At 44.8% G+C, this 25,251-nt stretch overlaps 1 protein-coding gene and 1 pseudogene across 1 annotated transcript in view; one reads left to right on the top strand and one right to left on the bottom strand.

The window, feature by feature from the left end:
• Positions 1–7,034: 7,034 nt before the first annotated feature.
• LOC147423137 (photosystem I subunit O pseudogene) lies at positions 7,035–8,231 on the bottom strand (annotated as a pseudogene).
• A 212-nt stretch (positions 8,232–8,443) lies between these two features.
• Positions 8,444–25,251, top strand: part of LOC147423136 (putative serine/threonine-protein kinase PBL11) — a 28,737-nt gene continuing 11,929 nt past the window's right edge. The window contains exons 1-2 of the mRNA XM_086501003.1: positions 8,444–9,008; positions 9,472–9,716. Coding sequence (XP_086357129.1) covers positions 8,939–9,008; positions 9,472–9,716 — 315 coding nt within the window. The 5' untranslated portion in view covers positions 8,444–8,938. The remainder of the gene's footprint in view (positions 9,009–9,471; positions 9,717–25,251) is intronic.

The raw sequence follows: 25,251 nt of genomic DNA, 5'->3' as shown, positions 1-25,251 counted from the left end.
CACAGGTTTCACAGGTTTTTGCAGGCAGTTTCTCTTGTGGGATGCGTTTTGAGCTAGTTTGCTCTCTATTTGTGTATATGGTTATGCGCTTTACACTTGGTTAAGCAGCTTATCCCAGTTTATGCTTGCAGAGTTTGTAGATTGTGGAATTGGTTTATGCATATCTGAGCGTCAGTTTTGATGCGTTTGATCATGCTTTTAATCATTGTGTAGTGGTCGAGTTACCTCCCACTTTGTTGCCAGTTTTTTGGCATGGTTTATGGTTGAGATTGTACTTGAGGTTTTGCTCAGTTTACATGGGAGATTTTGCCAGATTTCGTGCCATAGTTTGGTTCTTAGCCATTCACTTATGGTTGCAGATATGTGTGACAATGTAGAGTCCTCTATGGTGACTTTTGAGAGATAGCGGTCTCGTTCTTGCCGATACTTGTGTTGTTGGCATTGCGGTCATTTTTGGCACATTAGACGCCGTTGTTTCAGGCATATGAGACAGCAACAGAGATATATGTGTGGTGCACATGAGGTTTTGACACATACTAGAGCAATGGCTTCATATGCCAGTGACAATGATGTCACATTTGCCTTTAATGTTCCTTCTTATTACATGTCTTTGAGCAATTCCACTTCTCCATGTTGGTTGCTAGATGAGGATGCAATTTTCCATGTCACACCGCATCGTGACTGGTTTAGCAGCTTCTCTAGTGGGAGTTTTGGTTGTCTACACTTGGCCGATGGTTCGACGTTTGACATAGAGGGTGTAATAGACATTTATTTGTCATTGCCCAGCGGTGTGCCATACACGCTACGACATGTGCGCTACATTCCTCAGCTGAGATAGAGCTTGATCTCAGTGAGACATTTGACAGCTTTTGGTTGATAGGTATTGCTTGAAGAGTAGTCTTTCTAGATGCATTCCAATTCATTAGTGATTGCCAGAGAGGCCCGTAGCGGCCTGGTATATCCTATGCACGTGTATAAGGTTCGAGATGGCGTAGTCTTGATTTTGTTGCTGGCATGCTTTGAGCGAGAGACAAGACGTGTCGCTTTCGCAGGTGAGCTCCACCATGGTCATGAGACAGAGCATTTAGTTGTGCAGGACATGCCAGTAGACTCTGTAGAGACAGAGATAGGGTGGCAGTGCTCTAGTGAGACACAGCAGGTGTTGTCAGACTTTGTGTAGACAGAGCTAGAGGAGGTATGTTCCGTAGAGACACAGACAGAGTTGACATATATGGAGGTTTTTAATATGCTCATGGTAGAGGCTGATGAATGCAGTAGAAAGCATTAGTGAGAGAGTACATTGAAACTATACCAACACGCTTTTTTGGTATAGTTCCTTCAAAGCGTGCAAGGAAAAGCAGACCTGCTTTGCAAAGCATCAAAAAAGAATTTGGAAAATTAGAATTCTCATCAAGTTTTTAGCAACGAGGGAAAGCAAGGACAAGAAGTGTGTGTCATGCAAACGTACCATACAATAGTATGGTGGAGAGTCGGCACTGTGTCTCTCTAGAAATAATAAGAAACAGAAGCCGTGCCCTACCCCCTAGATTGTATGTGCCGTCCAAGCAGACGCATAGACATGGAGATTGGGTATTGGATGACAAAACTTTTTGAAAGCATCATGCGGTACTCTTTGGCAGTATCTTGTTTCTGATGACCTTATCGATGATTGTAGATATACGTAGTTTGTATCGCCTGCTGAAGCTGAAAACGTGTAGCGAAAAGTAGACCTGCTCTGCAAAGCATCAAAAAAGCATTTGGAAAATTAGAGTTCTCATCATGTTTTTAGCAAACAAGGGAAATTGAGAGAATAAAGTGCGCGTCATGCAAATGTGCCATATAGTAGTACGGTGGAGAGTCGACACTGTGTCTCCCCAGAAATAATAAGAAACAGAAGTCGTGCCCTGCCTCGCAGATTGTATGTGCCATCCAAGCAGACACATAGACATGGAGATTGGGAACTGGATGACAAACCTTTCTGAAAGCGTCTTGTCATACTCTTTGGCACTATCTGGTTGCTAATGACCTTATCCACTGGCTGTAGATATACGTAGTTTGTATTGCCTACTGAAGCTGGAAGGTGATAAATATCATTAATCTAAACCAATTAAACATCTCATCATTGTTGTATCCTGCTGTCGTATCATAGTTGCTAATTAATGTTGCATACACTAAGGTAGTTAGAGACAGAGAGATAGAAAGAGAACAAGGATAAGAGAATTTTAACGTCCTATGAAAGCAAGGTTATACCCCCGTTGTTGTGTTGATCAATGATGCACGTTTGTTGTTGTTCTAGAAACCACGTTGTCATGCATTTTTTTGATGAGCATAAAGTCACTAAGTCATGCCAAAAAGCTTGTCCACTAGCCTCGTGTATATATGTGTAGATAGCCTTGTAAGTCTTGGAAGTGACCATGTAAAAATTCATGTACAAAGGTTAGATTTTGCCAGGCTTGGGTGCTGATGTTTTGAGTTGTTCAAGTCTCCACAAGATGGTTTTTAATAAGTATTTTCAGCCATGCTTTATAGCTCGTGAATCGGACTTGTACATCTCGAATCGTGAGCATCCGAAGTGAGCGGTCTCAACTTAGAAGGTGATTGCGGGTGCATGCGACAAGGGCAACTGGGCCAACTTCACGATTGGAATTAGCAATGCTGAGGTTTAAGAATTCTAAAAATAGCCGAGGACTCGGGCTCCAAGCCGTGTGTTACGGTGTGTCATTCGGTGACGGAGCAGCAAGTTATGCTTGGGGGAAATTGTCTGAAAAGTTCTCATGCTTTGGGAAAAATCTGGAAATTTTTGGGCATGAGGGAGTTGGGAAGCTTGAGGAGGAAGTGCCATGTGGCGGGGGGATTATCCCACATGGGAAGGGAAAAGTGGAAGGTGGGGGTATATAGCCTAAAGAGGGAGCCCATTATGGGTGTATCACTTGGTGAGAGGCTCTCAAGGCTTGCCATGGAGGGGCTCGTGGGCTCATGGGGAGAGACGTAGCGCATTTTTTGAATACACACTCAGTTGGACAGGCACTTGGCTCCACCTTTTGGTCCCCGGCCAATTTGCCCCCACCCCATTCCTTGGTCAAAGGGTCACAGACACCTCATTTTTTGCCCAAAAAAGGCCTAAAATGAACCAACTAAAAGATGCCTTGATAGAGAGCCTTGTCGGCTAAGAAGAGAGAGAAAATTCTTGGGGATAAAAGATAAGAAAGCCCCCATTTTAATAGCTGTAACACCTGCACAACTTCAAGAGAGCTCATTTTTCAACAAGAACGAGTATACCCCTATGTTCGAGCGGCCATAACTCTTTCATCTTTCATTTGTTTTTTGTCTATGGATACTCTATGGACATCTTCATGAGACGAGCTTCGTCATGATGTCCTCTATTTATCCTAACTTTGAGTTTGTTCCATGCTTGAAGGGTTCTTCAATAAATCTCTACATGTGTTTATCACAAGTATTTTCGGCGGTGCAATAGTTCTTCCTTCCGACGGTGTGACTCATGCAAGGCTATAGAGGCACTCATTTTCCTTCTCGTTTGCACGCTAACTATGTCAACAAGGAGCTTTTCTGTTGAACGTCAATAGAGAGTTTTTTAACAATGGTACTGAAAAGCAAAGTTCGTTTTAGCAGAGCGACTCTTAAGTGGAAAGCTTCCACTTATAGGTAGGGGACAAAATGTCGTAGGTTCATGACTTGTAGAGTTTTCTAACAATGGTACTGAAAAGCAGAGTTCATTGTAGCAAAGTAGCAAAGCGACTCTGAAGCAAAAAGCTTCCACTTGTAGGTAGGGGACAAAAGGGTAGGTTCATGACTTGTAGATTTTTTAAACAATGGTACTGAAAAGCAGAGTTCATTGTAGCAGAGCGACTCTGAAGCAAAAAGCTTCCACTTGTAGGTAGGGGACAACAGGGCAGGTTCGTTACTTGTAGGTCTATAGGTCCGTATTGGCAATGATAAGCTCCAAGTGAATTTTATAGGCTTTGACAAACACCAGCGATGATAAGCGAACACGGTAGTGCGGAGTTGAAAACGCAAGTGATGAAAAATGCCAAGTGATCATGGTCCCCTTCATCTAGTTCTGCTACATGTCAAAGATCATTATCAAGAAGCTTCAATATCTCATTAATTGGCATAGCATTGGCACAAAAGTCTACCCGTTTTCATCAAAACCACCAATAGCTTGGGTGAAGCTGGACCAAGCGAGCTATATTTTGCTTCATTAATTCAACTCTACTTGTCGATGCTGAATGATAATGCTGCAAGTATACTGGCCATTGCAGATGTGTGTGACTATTTGATTGCAAGAGCCTCGCAAGTAATCGCCGCAACCTGATCATAGGTGCTAGCTTTTGGCAAAGCCTCAACTATAAATTGTATGCAAAAAGCTAGAGAGTTGGAAGAGCATGCAACGAAATTGAAAATCGAGCAAACATTGGCATATGAAAGGCTTCTGAGATGCTTATTGACCGTAGGATGAGGTTCAATATCCGACGTAAGATATGTGGGCAGCGGGCAACCCTCAGGACTAAGTAACACCCATATTAAGAGGGGGAGGTAATGGGATCAAAGGCGGAGAAGTTCACGCGCGAAAGCAAAGGAGATCGCAGCCGCAACAATCAACTCAAAAACTAAACCTGGACAGCCTGGAAAATGCATATCACCTCACATTATAAGGCCATAAAAACGACTAGGCATACATGATGCGCGCGTGGGTGAGGTGGTTAGCCCATGCGACCCTCAACTTGGACTGCAAGGCCACCGGTTCAAAACCCAGCAGCGCGCCTCGTTTTTCCTGTTGGCCGAGTTTACTGTGCCTCGTTTTTTGTGCGACCGTGTTTAGTGCGCCTCGAGATCCTGCCCCTCAACCCGGACCGTCGATCCCATTACTCCACCCCAAATTTAATATGGGACTTAGTTCCAAGGGTGGGCAACCAGGAGGAGCGTGAGGCTTTATTGGACAAAGTTGGCTTAGGCTATGGTCACGCGAGGCTTAGTTCTCCGTAGATCAACCGACAGGCCCTTACGCATGGCAGCTTTTCAAAGCTTCTCACCGGCTTAGTACGCCAACTATCTATACTCTCTATTAAGCAGAAAGGAATTCCGGCTTGCCATGTGGTGCAAGGGCACAAGGTTGTGCATGTGATGAAATTCCATGGTTTTTCTAGTGAAGCGTAATCAGAATCAGCGGTTCCTGGAGCACTCACAGAAATGATGACTGGTCGATGCCCATTTTCTTGCCAACGCCCAAGAGGCCAACGGGACCCATCTTTCATGGCTCCTCTCAGGATAGTTTAGGCTGCGTCCAGTCTCTCTCTCTCTCTCTCAAGCAGCATTCCAATGTTACCCATCTTTCTCTCATTAAAGACTGCAAAGTAGCTGCTTTCTAGGGTCTCTCTCTCTCTCTCTCTCTCTCTCTCTCTCTCTCTCTCTCTCTCTCTCTCTCTCTCTCTCTCTCTCTCTCTCTCTCTCTCTCTCTCTCTCTCTCTCTCTCAAGCAGCGTTCCATTGTTATTTCTACTAATCACGTTGTGAAGGACCCCAACCCTTTAGTAGAAAAATCGGCTTGGGGTGGGGAGATGCCATCTTCGGTCTCTCTCTCTCCTGCATCTACCTTCAGGGTATATTTATCTTCTTGAGCATTTCACCGCACCAGCTTGGCCTCTGCGGATATGGCATCCATGGTGCTCACAGCAAGCATAAACACTGGCAGCAACACTGCCTTCTTCTTGGTAGAATGCGTTTGAGTTGGTCCGCCATAACCTCCACTATCGAGAAGACACAAAAAGTCTCCTCTCCACACTTCAGCCTTACGTACCCTTTTCTTGAACACATCATGCAATTATATTGATGTGGACAAGCCTTGCACACAGTGTGCAGAATTTGTGTGTGTGTGTGTGTGTGTGTGTGTGAGAGAGAGAGAGAGAGAGAGAGAGAGAGAGAGAGAGAGAGAGAGAGAGAATAAGTGTAAAGGAAAAGTACCAAAATACCCCTGGTTGTGAGATTATATTTCTCCAAAGATTAAAAAATTTGTAGCTTTTCATAAAAAGACTAATTGTCTATCAATACAAGATGCTAAATCTAGAATTTGATTTGGTTATGTAAGCTTTGGAGATGAATTGCTTCATTTTTTTTTTTTTTGCGAGGGAATTTGTGACAAATTACATGCTAAGCACTCGGAAACAAATCTCGATTGTCAAAAAGAAATAAAGATTAGAAAATCTTGAACAATCCAACCAAAATAGATACGGGAGAGGAGAGTGAAGGGGTTGGAGGATGTGGAATTAAGTAGAAAGGGAGACGACGGGATAAAGAGAGGACATATTTGATCTACAATCTTATCTTATATTCTTATGTATCTCTGTTCTATATTAAAAGGCAAGGGTGGATGTCCATGTGGCTGCAAATGCATGCAACCACACAACATCCACCCTCTTAGCTTATTGCTCTCCATATACAAGCCCTTGGTCCCCGTCATCTTGCGCACCCCCTCGCAGTCAAAGGCCTCCACGTACACAACACCCTCCACGATAGCAAGCATGCCCGCATGCCAAGATGACTGCTTATGCTTCTAGAGGCAGCCCGTTGGTGGCTACCTGCAATTCAATAGGAAGAGATAATTGAGTTGGACCTTTAAGTTGCGGGCTCATAGCAGAAATCAAGTTGTATCTCTAAGCATGCGCACTAAGTGATCATTGATTTGCGGGAGGGAGGTACATAGACCCCACTCTCTACGGTAGTGCTGCTACAAGCCTCCAATGCGCTACTTAGTTCTCCTACTCCTTGGTCTCCTACGACCACTGGCCTTGTGATAAACATCAACAATCTTCTTTAACCTTGCATGTTATGTGAGGTTCTCAACAAGTGAGCATTTAATACTGGGAATGCCTTGCTCAACAAAAAGTTAGGAAGGTAGCCAAGCTTTCAGGTGTAAGTTGCGTAGAGAGAGAGAGAGAGAGAGAGAGAGAGAGAGAGAGAGAGAGAGAGAGAGAGAGAGAGAGAGAGAGAGAGAGAGAGAGAGAGGCAAGACCCCTACGTTCAGAAGTAGCCGTCCTTGCAGCCCTTGAATCCAAGAAGCAGAACAATGAAGAGGCCAATGTGCCAGGTGGCCATCCACAATTAGAAGGGGGATGTGAGAGCAGGGCATGTAAGCAAGTGCGCAAGATCGGGGCCAATGCTATTGAAGAAGAGACCAACTAGGCTCTGGCCATTGATTGTTGGGATGTTGGAGGGTACGAGCCACCCGATCAACCCAAAGCCGATAACTAACAAATGTGTGTGGAGCCAGTCGTGGACGAAGCAAGTAATGTGGGCCTTGCTTCGCATGTTGCTCAAACTCAAGGAGGAGAGTGGGAAAAAACGATCCGCACAGAAATAGGGTTGTGAGGCTGACTAAGGAGGCGGCGGCAACACAGGGACCCAAGGAGTGCAGGTAAGCCTGGGAAGCCCAGCCGCCACGGTGACTTCATCCCTGCAACAATTACCATCTTTCCACTCTTCTTCTTTTTGAGAACTCTGCTCTTTGGTCTGCAGGTTTGCCAAATGTGGTGTATTTGTTTTCATGAGCTTCCTATTTGGGATGTGGTCTCTTGGAATACATTCACCATTGTAAGGTATGCAAACAAGAACAAGGCCACGAAATAGTGGGTTGTTATGTCTTCAACAATTGTATGGTGAGGATTCTTTCCAAGTTGTTGAAGAGCTTCCGAAATGGGTAGGCAAGGAAGCTAATCTATGTTTTTTTCATTGGATGCAAAACGGGGGGCCTCTCTAAATGTGATACCATGCATCTAGAAGGCATGTGGCACTAGGTTTGTTTTGAAATATGATCACCCATGCTCACATCTAGAAGGCATGTGGAAATAGCCAAGGGATTTGACGTAAGTGAATGTATGTTTAGTGAGGTCTCTCTCCAAATATGATGACATGTGCTTACATCTTGAGTCGACACAAGTGTTAAATTTGGGAAACTTTTTCTAGATGAACTACCTATTCAAGATGTGGTCTTCTGGGATGCATTGATCATTGCAAGTACACAAACAAAGCAAGCCCAGAAAGTAGCGGATAAAGGAAAAAATATGTCAACAACTTGCTGGTCATATGTATGCCAAGTGTGGTGTACATATGTTTGTATTCGATAAATATTCAATTTGTTCGCTACCCATCATTCATCAGCATGGCAATCACCCACACCCGCCCTGTATTGAGGATGTCCAATTGTGTCTGAGCTGGCATCCATCGCCAAGTTGCTCAATTGACAGTAGGCAACATTGTACAGTGGTAGAGCATGAATTGGAGATGTATAGAAATAGACATATACACACAATATACATGTACCTGTGGTAAGAGCGAGCGAGACCCGCCGGTAGGCGGGTCGCGCGAGCTAGTGCCTATTTAGGCATAGTCACAAAATTGTGTACTCCCGGTCAATTCTCTCTCTCACCTGCGCCTTGCCCTTTCTCTCTCTAGCTGCTGTGCCGGCGGTGGACGCTCTGCGCTGCTGTCAGTAGCTGTCGAAGCTTAGTGAGAACTAAGCCTCGCGTGACCATGCTCTTAGGCCAACAATGTTCAACCGCCCCTATCGAGTGGCAGGGCCCCATTGCCCTCATGTCTGGACTCTGGACAACAGACTTGTGCGCGTTTTTGTGGCTTCTCAGAAGCAGACCATAAAGATAGTCAAGGGTTCAACCTGGCTTAAAGACGTTGAGATTCTTACACATTGTCTATGGCAATTTCTGTGTCCTACACCGTTCGCCATAGCTACACAGCTTCTTCTCTTCGCCCGCAACTCCGCACTTTGCTCAATTGGTTGTTTCGTAGTTGCCTGTCGTGGTTGCCTGTAATGCAGCATAGCCAGCCGTAATTCAAAGTTTGGATCCCATCATTTGTATAGCTAGTTCTTTAAACATTCTGGCAGACTATTCCCGCAGCTGCTTCTTTGAATGGGGACTTGTCTTGGCACCCAAGCAAATGTGGGGAGCTCTGCCCATGGTGGCGGCAATCGGAGCGCAGGCAAGTGATGAAAGCAATTGCTGATTGTTTGTATTTATGTGTGGACATGCATGTGTAAGTGTGTACGCATGATGTGCTTGTTGTATGTCTTGACATGCAAGTGCGTGAGACATAGATTTTCTTGCTTTCCTAGAGTCTATTGGGTTTAGAGTATGTATACATGATGTGTAGGAGATGCATGTGTGTGTGAAACTGCGTGTATGGTTTACACACATAGGTGCAAAAGAAAATCTTATGCTATAGGTGTAGTCTTTCTCCCATCATGCATTGTTACTATAGGCTAATGAATGCAATCAAAGTGTTGTCCGATGAATTGTTTTGACATCAAGCTTCTTTGCTCAGCAGTGGGCAAAACAACTCTAGCAGTAGAAATGCTAGGACCTAGACCATCATACACAGATGTTGTATCCCCAAACCTTCATTATGGTGTATGGCCGAGCTTTTCTATATTTCTATTTTGCAGTATCGTCACCCAAGCAGAGCAGAAGTCTTTCTGGACAGACAACGCGTACATTTTCCTTCACCGATTTGAAATCATGCACCTCAAATTTTTCCCCCAGTAATTTTGTTGGTGAGGGAGGCTTAAATTCTGTATTCAAGGGTTACATTGATGAAAAAACGTTTCGGCCCACTCGACATGGCCAGGGGATGATGATCGCAGTCAAAAAGCTCAATCTGGATGGTTTTCAAGGGCATAAAGAGTGGCTGGTGAGCTTTTTCAAATTCTTTTGCGTGGATTTAAGAATATCAGGAATGGTGAATGGCAAGCTCTTGCTTTGCTCATCTAGATGGGCAATAGGGGTTCTATGTGGGTTGCATGCGGGGTTATGGTACCCATGAGAATCCCGTCCGCCGAGGCAAAAAATCTTAATGATTGGAATTATTTGCGCCATTGTCGCCCAGAGACAAGCCGTGCAGTTGACGTGATGCCTTGCCAATGTGGTCTCTTGTTGATGTCACAGTGCAACCTGTCACACAAATCTGACACACTCCACTTACACTTCGTCTATCTTCGCCTCATGAGCACACACTCAGTGCCAAGTTCAGGTGAGGCAAAGTGGATGACATCATCTTACTTAGCAAAGGTACTTTCATTGTTATATTCTCATTAAAGGACCTTGCCTCTAAGGTCGTTAGCTGCACTTCTCTTGGCTTCAATGGCAGATTGGTTTTTCTGCATCTGTGGTACGAGGATTTGACACTAACTACATTTGAGAATAGATGTTAAGTCCCGAAGTATTGTGTAAAAATAGCTTTTCCAGAGTTACCTGCACAATTTTGGCTGCCAGACATGTTGAGGCAGATGGGTTCTATCTTTGGCATACCATTCATGTGTTCAGTACAGCTCTAGACATCCGTGCCATCTATAAGGGGGGCTACCATCCTTTCCATAGTGTTTCTGTAACGGGAGGGCAACACGGGCCATGTTTAGTACTTCAAATAACAGCGAGTTGAAAGAGATACACGACACACGAGAAGGGAGTAGCGGAGTTCTAGCATTGGTTTCAAACCTTGATGTCCCATTCGGTATTTCTTTATATTGGTTGAACTTAGTACAACAGAGATAATGAGCTTTGTTCTGCTCTTCTCTTGCTCGTGCAAGGTAACCAGAGACCCTTCCATTTAAAGGCCCAAGGCCTTGAAAAGCAGTTCACAATGAAAAGCTTTAAGTCAAAAAGCATCTGGTCTTCAACAGCTATCAGCGCGTAAAATGCGGAAATCCGTATTGATGCCATGTCAGCAGCCTGCAACGCAAAACGCGGACGATCGGACAGCTTGTCAATGCAGATTACAAGAAGTTCGTATAGCTGGCGCCATGTCAACAATTCCCTACGCAGGGTTATTTATGTGTGTATGTGTGGATTCTGCTTTGTTTTATTAGTCCTAGGCACTTGGGCCTTATCGAACGGGGTCTGAGAGAGGAGAGACAACAAATTTTCTACGGAAAGAAGTTTGTTGAATTGTAAATAACACACAAAGACACTCTTGCGTGATGAGAGAGTTTATACCACAAAGCCAGAGACCTCAAGAGGTGATTTCTGACTAATCTCTAGGCGGACTCTCAACAAGAGAGGGATTGATCACATCATGCATACTACCTGGGTCAAACAGTATGACAAAACGCTACCCCGTCATATGACCATAACATATAACCATAACATTTAATGAGAGAATCATCAATGGGAGGGTCATGAGAAACTTGGGGTATACTCGTATTATTACTAATTGCATTGAGAGAGGAAGTGGGTTCTGTGGATTATTTGATTCATTCGATTCAAGCTTAGGACATGTTCTTTTTATGTGACCCTTAATGTGACAATGAAAACAACGACCTTCCTTAGAATAAGTGCTTTGCTCTTCCGACGTGATGTATCCTCCTAAAATTCCTTGTGCTACCTTTTCATCTGGAGTAAGCTTAGGTTTAGCAATTGTGTTAGCCTTACCCTTAGTTTCATTGGAAGAATTTTTTTCTGAGAGATTGTTGGAAGATTGGTTAGAAGAGTTATCATTCTTACCATTCTTACCGTTCTTACCGTTCTGAGAAGTCTGCGAGGTACTTGTGGAAGTCTTGTTCCCCTTAGGCTTTCCCTTGTTGTGCTTCATCTCCTGTGCGAGAGCAATTGCTACCGTCTTGTTGAGATTGATTGGGTCGAAGACTTCTACATCAAACTTGATATAGTTGTTTAATCCAAAAAGGAATGCCTCTTTGCGTTCATCATCCGACTTGCGTAATTGGGTACCTAGCTGCAAAACACGATTAGAAAAAGACATAACTGGCATACCATTTTGCTTGAGAGCGCACCAATCGTCCTTCGATCGTGCGAGGTACTGAGGTGGCATAAACCGCGCCTTGAGCTTGTCTTGGAAATCCGCCCACTTGAAGGAAAGGGGTGTGAATTTATCGGCTTCCTCTAGGTGCGCTGCTAAGTGTGCCTCTTGCCATGCGTGGTACCAATTGATGGCATCACCGGCAAGGTACATAGCTGCCGTCAAAACCTTGCTATTTCCTGTTTTCTTAGTTGTCGCAAAATAAGTATTAAATTGATGCAACCAAGAATGAATAACCGTAGCATCCATCTTAACATCATACTTACTGAAAGTCAACTTCTCTGTGACTGGGTTGTTGGAGTCTGCATCGTGGCTTGCGCCACTTGAGGAACTCCCACGATCTTTGGTTGGTTCGGACTTCGAGGCAAGTACTTGTCGAACCAATTCTTGAGTGCGGAGATCTCTTTGAGCCTCACGCTCGACCTCCAAGGCCGCTCGCCTTGCTTCAGCTTCTTCCTGTCTTTGTGCTTTTCTTTCTTCTCGTTCATCGCGCTCGCGTTCCAAGGCAATGCGAGTCGCTTCTTGTTATGGCAATTCTTTCGTTGCGTGCTTCGCGCTCGCTGTCCTTGGATTTCTGTCGTTCTGCTTTTCTTTCTAGTTGTGCCAACGCAACTTGATTCGTTTCTTGTTGTTGTGCCATCGTCTCCATCATCGACTTGACTATCACCTCCATAAAATTTGGTACAACTCATGGCGTAGATGGGGAAGGGGGAGGGTCGGGAAAGCCTCCTGGTGTGGAAAGCTCTTTGTCGCCACTCCCATGCTCATCACCTGTATGCGAAGTATCCATTCCGCTTCGGGTGAGGACCATGCACTATGATCTTTGGTTCTTAAGTTTACGAGGAACTTGGGTGCTTGTGGGTCTTGGGTTCTTGGGTTCTTGGGTTCTTGAGGATCTTGAGGTTCTTGAGGTTCTTGAGGTTTTTGAGGTTTTCTTTCGCTTGCACACCGTGTTTGAGAAGGATCTTCTCTTCATCCGAGTTCTTCTCTTTTCCGCGGGCGCACCCCTTGGCGGCCTTGCGCTCACACCAAGGTTGCTTTTTCCAACCCACGGCAGGTTTAGTGCCAGACATGGTGGGTGACAGGCCCAGCACAGATGCCAGTGAGTTATGCAGGGCATGGGGTAAAGTTAGGGATCAGACGGCACTCATCTTCTTTGATCCAGGTGCCAAAGTCAACTTTATCTCACCAGAGTTAGCTATGAAGCTCGGCATCAGAGCTGAAGAGATGGGGTACACCGCAGAGGCAGGGTTGGCATGTCCTGGCCACTCAGAGTGTGTTACTCCCATCATTGGAAAACTACGTCTGCATATTCAGTCGTATGTGGACACTGAAGAGTTTTACATCATGCCGTTGGAAGGTTGTGACGCCTTGTTGGGGATCCTGTGGATGTTCCGAATGCATGGAGTCTTGGATGCCTACAACAAAAAGATCACTGTACAGCATAGGGGCAAAACTCACATCTTGGATGTAAAGCTTAAAGGAGAGTCAGTCCCTATTGTATTTGCTTCTGCAATAAAGAATCATCTTTTTGTGTACTTTATTTTTGCACGTGATGTCTCAGATAGGGATCAGTCAAATTTATTTGTGTTAGATAAAGGAAGGTCAGCATTTTTGCAAAAGTTTAGTGACTGTTTTTCTGATTCATTACCGTCGCAATTGCCGCCAGAGAGACCTGAGGACCATCGGATAGATTTGGTGCCAGGGTGTAGGCTACCAAATAGACCTCCCTACAGGGTTAGTGCGGCGCAGCAGAAAGAGATTATGGGCCAAATTGAGGAGTTATTAGAGAAGGGGCTTATCCAGCCTAGTTCTTCACCTTTTTGCTCCCTAGTGCTCCTAGTGCAGAAGAAGGATGGCTCATGGCGCATGTGTATTGATTACCGTGCGTTGAATAAGAATACCATCAAGAATAGGTTTCCTATTCCTCGCATTGATGATATTCTCGATCGTTTAGAGGGTGCTGCAATTTTCAGCAGGATAGACCTTAAGAGTGGGTACCATCAGATTCGTATAAGGCCAGAGGATGTGCACAAGACTGCGTTTAGAACGACATTTGGTCTTTATGAGTTTCTAGTGATGCCGTTTGGGCTAACAAATGCTCCTGCCACGTTCAACAGAATGATGGACCGGATTTTCCGCTCGCATCAACAGTTTGTTGGAACATTCTTCGATGACATGATTGTGTATTCGAAGAATGAAGAGGAGCATAGGCGTCACTTGACCATTGTGTTCGAAGAGCTGCGCAGTCACAGGTTACTTGTCAATCCTAAGAAAAGTGAATTCTTCCTCGAAGAGATCCACTTTCTGGGCCACATAGTCTCAAAGGATGGTGTTAGAATGGATCCCGCAAAGGTCGAAGCTATCAAGACATGGCCAGACTTGAAAACTGTGCATGATGTCAGAAGCTTCTTGGGATTGTGTTCCTACTATAGAAGGTTTATCAGAAATTTTGCAGAGATAGCATCGCCTCTTCACGCATTGCAAAAGAAAGAGGTCACTTTCAGATGGACCCAAAAAGAGATTTCAGCTTTTAGTCTCTTAAAGGAAAAGTTGACTTCTGATCCAGTTATTGTTTTGCCAGATCTCAGGAAGTCATTTGTGGTCCAGTGTGACGCGTGTGGCAGTAGCATCGGAGCAGTGCTAATGCAAGATGGACGGGTAGTAGCTTATGAAAGCCGAATTTTGCAAGGGCCAGAGAGGACTATGCAAGTCTATGAGAAAGAGCTCTTGGCCGTGATTCATGCGCTTTCTAGCTGGAAGCACTACCTCTTAGGTGTTGATTTTGTTGTCCAAACAGATCATCAGACCTTGCGATACTTCTTGACACAGTCAAAGTTATCCGAAAAGCATATGCGATGGGCAAACATTCTTTCCATGTTCCACTTCCAGATTATGCATGTGGAAGGCAAGAAGAATGTTGTGGCTGATGCGTTATCAAGAAAGCCACAAATTTCAGCTGTGTCAATTCCTTATCATCATGAGTTAGATGACATGAAGGAAGGAAAAGTTGACTTCTGATCCAGTTATTGTTTTGCCAGATCTCAGGAAGTCATTTGTGGTCCAGTGTGACGCGTGTGGCAGTAGCATCGGAGCAGTGCTAATGCAAGATGGACGGGTAGTAGCTTATGAAAGCCGAATTTTGCAAGGGCCAGAGAGGACTATGCAAGTCTATGAGAAAGAGCTCTTGGCCGTGATTCATGCGCTTTCTAGCTGGAAGCACTACCTCTTAGGTGTTGATTTTGTTGTCCAAACAGATCATCAGACCTTGCGATACTTCTTGACACAGTCAAAGTTATCCGAAAAGCATATGCGATGGGCAAACATTCTTTCCATGTTCCACTTCCAGATTATGCATGTGGAAGGCAAGAAGAATGTTGTGGCTGATGCGTTATCAAGAAAGCCACAAATTTCAGCTGTGTCAATTCCTTATCATCATGAGTTAGATGACATGAAGGAAGGAAAAGTTGACTTCTGATCCAGTTATTGTTTTGCCAGATCTCAGGAAGTCATTTGTGGTCCAGTGTGACGCGTGTGGCAGTAGCATCGGAGCAGTGCTAATGCAAGATGGACGGGTAGTAGCTTATGAAAGCCGAATTTTGCAAGGGCCAGAGAGGACTATGCAAGTCTATGAGAAAGAGCTCTTGGCCGTGATTCATGCGCTTTCTAGCTGGAAGCACTACCTCTTAGGTGTTGATTTTGTTGTCCAAACAGATCATCAGACCTTGCGATACTTCTTGACACAGTCAAAGTTATCCGAAAAGCATATGCGATGGGCAAACATTCTTTCCATGTTCCACTTCCAGATTATGCATGTGGAAGGCAAGAAGAATGTTGTGGCTGATGCGTTATCAAGAAAGCCACAAATTTCAGCTGTGTCAATTCCTTATCATCATGAGTTAGATGACATGAAGGAAGGAAAAGTTGACTTCTGATCCAGTTATTGTTTTGCCAGATCTCAGGAAGTCATTTGTGGTCCAGTGTGACGCGTGTGGCAGTAGCATCGGAGCAGTGCTAATGCAAGATGGACGGGTAGTAGCTTATGAAAGCCGAATTTTGCAAGGGCCAGAGAGGACTATGCAAGTCTATGAGAAAGAGCTCTTGGCCGTGATTCATGCGCTTTCTAGCTGGAAGCACTACCTCTTAGGTGTTGATTTTGTTGTCCAAACAGATCATCAGACCTTGCGATACTTCTTGACACAGTCAAAGTTATCCGAAAAGCATATGCGATGGGCAAACATTCTTTCCATGTTCCACTTCCAGATTATGCATGTGGAAGGCAAGAAGAATGTTGTGGCTGATGCGTTATCAAGAAAGCCACAAATTTCAGCTGTGTCAATTCCTTATCATCATGAGTTAGATGACATGAAGGAACAGTATACTGCTGATGAAGATTTTGCAAGGATCTTTGAACAGTTACAAGAGGGGCAACATCACGAGCACTACCTCCTCAGAGATGGTTTTATGATGATGCATGGCAGACTTTGTGTCACTAGGCCACTGCGACATAAGGTCATGGAAGAGAGTCATGTCCCACCGTATGCAGGGCATCGTGGCATTGATGCAACAGTTAAAGCGGTAGAGACGTTCTTCTATTGGCCTACCTTGAGGAGAGATGTGGGTGCCTTTGTGCGAGCATGCATAGTTTGCCAAAAGGTCAAGTTTGACAGGCAAAAGGCACCAGGGTTGTTACAACCACTCCCGATTCCGGATAAGCCATGGGAAAGCATTGCTATGGACTTTATCTTTGATCTTCCAAGAACGCCAACAGGGAATGATGGTATATGGACCATTATCTGCAGGTTCAGCAAGCAGGCCCATTTTATCCCTGTCAGGAAGAAGATAAAATCTGATCAGATGGCACGCTTGTTCATGTACAATGTGTTTAAGTACCATGGTATGCCACAATCGATTATCAGTGATCGTGATCCTCGCATGACCAGTTTGTTCTGGAGAGGATTGTTTGAGAACATGGGTACTACGCTCAAGTTCTCGTCTTCGTTTCATCCACGAACTGATGGACAGTCAGAAGAGGCCAATTCTACTGTCTTAGATCTGCTGAAATGCTATGTGTCAGATAATAAGGGCAAGTGGGAACAGTATTTGCCTATGCTTGAGTATGCGTACAATAATACGGTGCATTCGTCTACTGGCAAAGCACCTTTTGAAATTGTTGAAGGCGGCAAAAAGGTTCCTCCCATTTTGCACACAAAGGACAAGATCTTTGAGGTAGATCGATATGTTGAGAACATGGATGAGATGTATAAGAAGATTAAAGTTGCCTTGGAGAAGACTCAGGCAAAACAGAAAAAGGCTGCTGATCGTCACCGTCGTGAATTGTTACTATCACTTGGTGATTGGGTTCTCTTAAGGTTCGAAAAGGCAAGGTTAAAGAAGATGAAGGGCAAGGAACGACTGTTTCCTAAGCTCAGCATGCGATACTATGGGCCTTTTCAAGTGCTTGACAAGATTAGCGATGTGGCTTACAGGCTGAAATTGCCTGATGCGTGGAAGATTCATAATGCGTTTCACGTGAGTCTTCTAAGACCCTTCGTGGGTGATGTGCCAGAAGATATGCCAGTTGAGGATCAGCTAGAAGTTGAGGAACTTGATGAGATCCTGGTACCTGAGCAAGTTTTGGCACATAAGGACAGAAAAGTTAAAGGACAAGTTGCAAGACGTTATTTGGTGAAGTTCAAGAACTATCCACCTATGGATGCAAAGTGGATGGAAGAGCATGAACTGTCAGAGTCGCCAAATGTATTGCAGCTTTACCTTGAAGCCTTTGGGTTACAGCCTACTTATGCCCCAACCCAACGTGTGCAAAGGAGGGGTAATGATAGAGCTAGTACATCAAATGTACATATGAATTCAGTGCCATAGATGGAAATGGCAAAAGTATGAAGGCCTCATTAAGTCATTTGTATCTATGTATGTTACGACCTTTCTTGCGGATACATGCGATGAAAAAAGAGTGTTAATAGCACAAGATCATCAGTGGCGTGTATTGGGGGTATGTCACGAGGACGTGGCAGTTATTAACCATGTCACAGTGATGTGACAACTGCTAACCTTGGTTGTTGGTTTCTTTCCAATGGGGTTTATTTTATTTGTTTTGAGACCCTCTTTTTGAAGTAGCAAACGGTCGGACATTGTATGGCCAATGTGAACGGTAGATTCACCCGCAGACGGGAAGTGGTCGGCACTGGAATTCGTATGGTAAGAGGATGTCTAGGCTCAGAGCAAGATCATATAGGTCCCCCCGTCGCACTTAGCAAGTTGGTGGATACTAGGAAGTGAACTCAATTAAGGTGTAAAGTCAAGGTGGGACTACTAACAAAAAGTATCCGACAGTTGGGCCACATTGCATTTTTGGATGCAGTCCCAATGAGGATAGATGGTCAGAAGACCAGTGGGAGCCCAACGGAAGCATCTCCTAAAATTTAGGGAACTGCTATTTTGGGCCGTGAAATGTGTTCGCGTCATTACCTCCGGTATGACTATGGGAACATTTTATAACTCTGCCGCGAAGTCAACTGGGCAACCGGTCAGGATATTTTTAAGCGGCAAACCCGAAACGGGAAAATGCTTGAAAATGCGCCAAGTGTCAACTTTTCGTGAACTTTCCTCTTGCAGAAAAATGGGCGCTGATTTTTAAGCTGGGAGAGGCCTCATTTGCAACCTGTCACAGGTTAAGAGCTATGGAGTGCTTCCTTTCCCTCTCATGTACAGTGTGGTGCTAGGAGTGATGCCCTGCACACTACACACTGCTCTCTCTCTCCCCTACGTGCAGTTATGTGATGCCCCACAAGAGGGCTCCTCATTTGACTGATGTACAGTTGTGTGGGTTCATGCTTTTGTGCTGAGGCAAGAGCCTCCTTGAGCAGGAACAGGGGTAGCTAGCTGCTGCTCCAAAGCAGGCACTGGTGAGGGTCATAACCTCACCGTACAGGTGCAAAATCAGCGCTGTGTATGTGCTGTAAATTCACTGTTTTTCAGCCATACGGACGCCAAGACCATTGGGAATCGTGCCCCACTGGCAGAGGACAGTTAGGGGACTGTTTGGGGCTGAAAACAGAGCAAAAACCAGTAAATACAGCGTGCTGAATTTACTGTTTTTGGACAGGAATCAGAGGGTATACGACAGTGCAAGCGAGTTCCAGCAGGGGAATTGGTTTCGCGCAAGTTTTGGGGTTGTTATGCTGCCGAAATTTGGCCAAATCAAATGGTATCTAGGTGGATACACGTGAAGGATTCCCAGGACCTTACCTTGTAATTTACCCTCCTAAAGAATAAAGAAATACCGAAAGGGACGCCAATTTTGGGGCCTACAGGTTGTCGGCGTCTGCTCGGAGCATTCTAGCTTCGGAGCCGTGTGTGTATTCAAGTGTTAACTCCCGTCGCAAGTTCTCTTTGCAAAGTGCTCTGTGTGTGTGTATAAAGTAAAGAATTTCGGGTGAAAGCCAACGCCTACCGCCCTACGGGCCGGTTTCAAGTAAAATCACCAGTCATTGAAACTAGTATCAAACCAGAGTCAAACAATTCAAATCGGCACCAAAACAGGTTCAAAACAGATACCATCCATTTCAAACAGATTCCAAACAGGATCACCAAACAAGATCAAACAAAACTCAAACTTAAAAAGCAATCTCGACATCAGTCGAGCTCGAAAAGTCGACTGACTTTCCATCTTGAAACCTGCATTAAAAAAAGGGTTAGGTTCCTTCCATGAGGTCGTAGCCGAGCACAGCATGGTCCATCAGCTCTTGGACAAACAGTGTTTCTTTAGCGGCGATGGTAGTCCCAAGAGATAGCAATCAGACCGAACCTCCAAGGTCATCTGATCGTGAAGAGACATATATTGGGAGATGTTGAGAAATTTCAAGATATAATGTGCTAGGATTTCCATGGCAAGCATTTCAGGATACCCCACTCTGCCAGAAGTTGCACTCCGAAGGAAGATGTCAGAAACCATATAACTTCGGGCAAAAATTTTCTTGAAAGCTTGCCAAGTACTTGGAGTATGCTGCTTGGTAGCTGTAGACATCAACATCTGCATGGCACTGCTTCCGAGAAAAAAAAAACAGTGACTTTAAACAAATCTGGATCCTTCTCTTGCAAGTGATCTTAATTGGCTTATGCCCTGTAAGACACTGCGGTGAAGACGGGAGCGCGCCCGATGTGTGATGAAGTTAGGGTGGGAGTGGCTAATAAGTCCGGGTTGGAGGGCGAAGATCCCTCAAATCAAATTCCAATAGCTCTGTCTCCTCTTTTGTAGGACCGGTATGCTTTCAGAAAAGCACATGCCTGATGCTCTGATACCACTGTCACAAGACGGGCACTACGTGCCAATAGAAAAGAACAGACTGAGCAGACCTTTAGCACTTCATTAACAACTGAACTGAGAGAGAGAGAGAGAGAGAGAGAGAGAGAGAGAGAGAGAGAGAGAGAGAGAGAGAGAGAGAGAGATGACACGCGACACAGAGCGGCGGAATTCCACCCCAGAGAGTATTGGCCCCAAACCTTGGCGCCCCTTTCGGTATTTCTTTATATTGCATCAACACAGTACAAGCCGGTACTCCAGACTCTGCACCTTCTCCTGGAAGCATGCCAGAGAATGAGCCCTAGCCTCATATTTAAAGGCCCTCGGCCTTTAAAGCAATTTACATGAAAAGCTTTCAAAATCAAAAGCTTCTGGTCCAAAAAGCAGTTTACATGAAAAGCTTTCAAACTCAAAAGCTTCTGGCCAAAAAGCAACGCCAAAAGCTGCCAGCGTAAATCACGGAAATCTGTACAGCCTGCCATGTCATCATGCCAGCGCAATTTTCGGAAATCAGCCATGCCGTTGCAGTTGTAGGGTTAGGGTTTCCAGAATTAGGGTTTGCAGGTTTTAGGGTTAGGGTTTTCAGAATTAGGGTTTGCAGGTTTAGGGTTAGGGTTTTCAGAATTAGGGTTTCAGCAGTTAGGGTTTTTTCGAATTAGGGTTTCCAGAATTAGGGTTTCAGCAATTAGGGTTTCAGCAATTAGGGTTTTTGGCAGAAATTAGGGTTAGGGTTTTCTGCACTCGGGCAACCACGTCATTACTTTGTGACACTTCTTCTGTTGCTTGTTCTTCTTAGGGTTTAGGCCCCTCGGCCGGCATCTGTAAGTTGGCTCCATTCTTTAGGCTTTGACACGTCAGCAGTTTGTTACAGTATGCAACGTAGGTAAACATATAGACGGAGTGACAAACCGTTCACCAAACATATGCAAACAATGAGATCGAATCTTTGTCTTTTGATCTAGAGTAATCAACTATGGCAATTCACAACGGAAATGCGCATGCTTGGTGCTCACACTTTCATGTGCTCTTTCGGGTACTGTGTCATGCCAAGGAAGAGACATGGAATGTGACTTCCTTACATACAAACTTTTTAGCTTTTCATGAAAAATCCGCATACATTCGTGCTCATTCATGAATGAAACGTGCTCAACATACAATATGTCATGCCTAGGAAAAGGGATCACATAAAGACGTTGACTAAAATACAGGAAACGATCACGAATGAAACACTCGAACAATGCGTGCGTATCAATCATGCGAACACATAATACTTCCTGTGAGGGTTCTTTGGACCTAGGCTCGAGAGCCAAGATCGCTTCTTCCTGAATGATCGACTCGTCTTGTGGGGTTCTTTGGACCTCGACTCGAAAGCCAAGATCTGTTCTTCGTGATTGATCGAATCTACAACGAGGTTAGCTTCGCTAGAAAAAGCATCAACTAACACCTCATCCTTGTGAACAATCACATCATCTTCATGCAACTCATCATGCTTGTGAGAAATCACATCTTGATCATGTAAATCATCATGCTCGTGAGAAATCACATCTTGATCATGCAAATCATCATGCTTGTCATTGGCATCCAAATCATCATGCTTAGCAATATCATTCAAATCATCATGCTTATCTTTGTCATCCAAATCATCATGCTTGTCATTCAAATCATCAAGCAAATCATTGTGCTTATCATTGTCAATCAAAACATCATGCAAGGCATTGTCAATCCAATCATCATCATGCTTCACACAATCATGCAAATCCTGTGTGTCATGCTTTGGAGAAGAAGAGACTGAGAGAGTCTCCTTTTCCCGATCTTGTTGAATCTGTGCCTGCATTTGAGAAAAGAGTCGCAACATCTCTTGCATTCTTGCTTTGGTCTCGCGGTCATACTCTGCTTGTCTTGCTTTGTTCTCTGCTTGTCTTTCTCCAATTTGACTTGTCGTTCTTTGGCTTCCAAGCGTGCTTGCTCGCGCTCACGCATTATGGGTGCCATTCTTGCGGCATTTCTTGCTTCGCGTTGTAAATTCTGTTCCATAAACAACAACTCCAACTCCTCCATAGGAGTTAGTGCAATCGTTGACGTAGATGGGGAAGGGTCAGAAAAACCTTCTAGTGGGGAAAATTCTTCTTCGCCTCTCTCATGCTCATCACCTCCAAGCGAAGTATCCATTCCGCTTCGAGTGATGATCATTCTGCAATCTTGGGTTCTTGTGGTCTTGGGTTCTTAAGTTCACAAGGAACTTGGGTTCTTAAGTTCACAAGGAACTTGGGTTCTTGGGGGTCTTAGTTCTTGAGGTTCTTGAGGTTTTCTTTCACTTGCAAATCGCGTTTGAGAAGGATCTTCTCTTCACCCGAGTTCTACTCTTTTCCGCGGGCGCACCCCTTGGCAGCCTTGCGCTCACACTAAGGTTGCTTTTTCCCATCTCACGTCGATTGGCCGGCTGCTAAGTGCACGGTCCACTCTCAATGAGTGAAAAGAGACACAAGGGGAGGCTGGACAAGCCCTTCTTTCCTGGGATTCCTGTCACTCTTCAAAACACGATTAGGAATCGACACGCCCAAGCGAACTTGGGTTCGTGCGACCGCAACAAGCAAAAAAAATCTTGTGGTTCTTGTGGTTCTTTCCTTGAGTGATATAGAACAGTGCCAAAGCTCTGATACCAATGTTAGGTGCAGCGGAATGATTGTTTGCGCTTTGCTCAAGATGAGTGCTCCGAACTATGCTCAAGGTTCCTTTTGTTCTTATGGAAGGGAGAGCCTTCCGTTCTTAGAGAGAGAACACAAACAAAGTGAATGGACACTGTGCGTGCAAGTGTATGAGACTGAGAGATAGAGAGAGAAGAGAGGTACGACACCAGAGACGTTGTAAAACCCTCCTCCGAAGGCCCCACTCTCGTCAGCGAGAGTGGTCTACTTATGATTGCACAAAGTGGTACAATGCGGATGCAATGGACTGATGCAACTTGGGACTATGCCGATGACGACGACGACTTTAGGGCTGAAATCTGTGATCTTCTAACTGCTGAATTTCGGGACTGTTTTGATGGCTGAAAATGACTGTTTTGGCTGCGTTTTCGAGGGCTGAAAATGGGGGTCTTCTGCAACCAGCTAGGGCTGTATTGTCTGCTGTCCAATAGGGCTGGAAATGCTGCTGTTCTGCTGTCGCTATGGCTGAAAACCAAAAACACAGGCTGCCTCTCTAGCGTTAGTGAAAAACACTGCCTATCCGGGATCTGCTGGCGATCATGGCTGAAAACGCCAGGGCATTGAGAAGGTGCTGAAGGGATGCAAAAACGCCAGGGATCTGGAGTTCTGCAAACGCTAGATGATCTGCTACAAAATCGCCAAGGGCTGTCTGCTGCAAAAAACGCCAGCTTGGTCTTGATGAGGAAACGCTAGGTCCTCCTGATGGGTTTTGCTAAGAAGTTGCCTGTTGAGCAAGGTGCTCCTGCTGCCTCTTTTGCCATTTAGTGCTAACTTGGGTTTGCTTATATATTAACTTAGCAAAATTGCCCTACCTACTTTTGTTGGGAAGTCACTTAAAAATAATAAGTGAAAACTACCAAAAATAGGGAAAATAGATTAAATGCACTGGAAAATTCCCTTGACTGAATCTGATGGATTCTGAAGGAAATACTGATGATCATGCTGTGTGCAACCAGAGGATATGCATCTATAAAGTGACTGGGTATGCACGGTCTACGAATAGACTCACAAAAGTGCCAGATCACTTCTAATCTAGACTTGACTGGACTGATTGAACCCTGATCATGCTGTAGCTTGTCCATGGACACATAGGGTTGGATGTGTCACGTGACAAATGTAGATGAACCAATGGACGGAGTGCTAAGCCGTTCACCACACACTTGCAAACAATGAGGTCGAATCTTTCTCTTATGCAATTCACAACGGAAATGCCCATGCTTGGTGCTCATACTTTCATGTGCTCTATCTACAACTGTGTCATGCCAAGGGAAAGACATGGAATGTGACTTCCTTGAATGCATACTTTTCAGCTTTTCATGAACAATCCGCATACATTCGTGCTCATTCATGAGTGAAACGTGCTCAACGTACAATATGCCATGCCTAGGAAAAGAGATCACATAAAGACGCTGACTAAAATACAGGAAACGATCACGAATGAAACACTCGTACAATGCGTGCGTATGAATCATGCGAACACATAGTACTTCCTGTAATGGTTCTTTGGACCTAGGCTCCAGAGCCAAGATCGGTTCTTCTTGAGGGGGTTCTTTGGACCTAGGCTCGAGAGCCAAGATCGGTTCTTCGTGACTGATCGAATCTGCAATGAGGTTAGCTTCACTAGAGAAAGTATCAACTAACACATCATCCTTGTGAATAATCACGTCATCTTCATGCAAATCATCATGCTTGGGAGAAATCACATCTTGATCATGCAAATCATCATGCTTGTCAGTGTCATCCAAATCATCATGCAAATCATTGGCATTCAAATCATCATGCTTATCATCATGTAAATCCTGTGTGTCATGCTTTGGAGAAGAAGAGATTGAGAGTCTCCTTTTTCCGAATCTCTTGCATCTGTGCCTGAACTTGAGAAAAGAGTCGCAAGAACTCTTGCATGTGTCGGTCGCTCTGTTCTTGTCTTGCTTTGGCTGCCTATCTTTCTGCTTTTCTTTCTACGTGTCTGCGTTCCATTTCTCTCATTCTTTCTGCATTTCTTGCTACGCGTTCTAACTTCCTTTTCATAAACATATGCTCCAACTCCTCCATAGGAGTCAGTGCAATCCATGGCGTAGATGGGGAAGGGGGAGGGTCGGAAAAACCTCATGGTGGGGAAAATTCTTCTTCGCCTCTCTCATGCGCATCACCTCCAAGCGAAGTATCCATTCCGCTTCGAGTGATGACCATTCTGAAGTCGTGGGTTCTTAAGTTCACGAGGAACTTGGGTTCTTGGTGGTCTTGGTTTCTTGAGGTGCTTGAGGTTCTTCTTTCGCTTGCAATCTGTGTTAGAGAAGGATCTTCTCTTTACCCGAGTTCTGCTCTTTTCCGCGGGTGCACCCCTTGGCGGCCTTGCGCTCACACCAAGGTTGCTTTTTCCCACCTC

Source organism: Adiantum capillus-veneris, chromosome 26, assembly GCF_014529385.1.
Source record: "Adiantum capillus-veneris isolate H3 chromosome 26, ASM1452938v2, whole genome shotgun sequence".
Classification (NCBI taxonomy): domain Eukaryota; kingdom Viridiplantae; phylum Streptophyta; class Polypodiopsida; order Polypodiales; family Pteridaceae; genus Adiantum; species Adiantum capillus-veneris.
The sequence above is the reverse complement of the archived record's forward strand: the minus strand, read 5'-3'. Positions and strand labels throughout refer to the sequence as shown.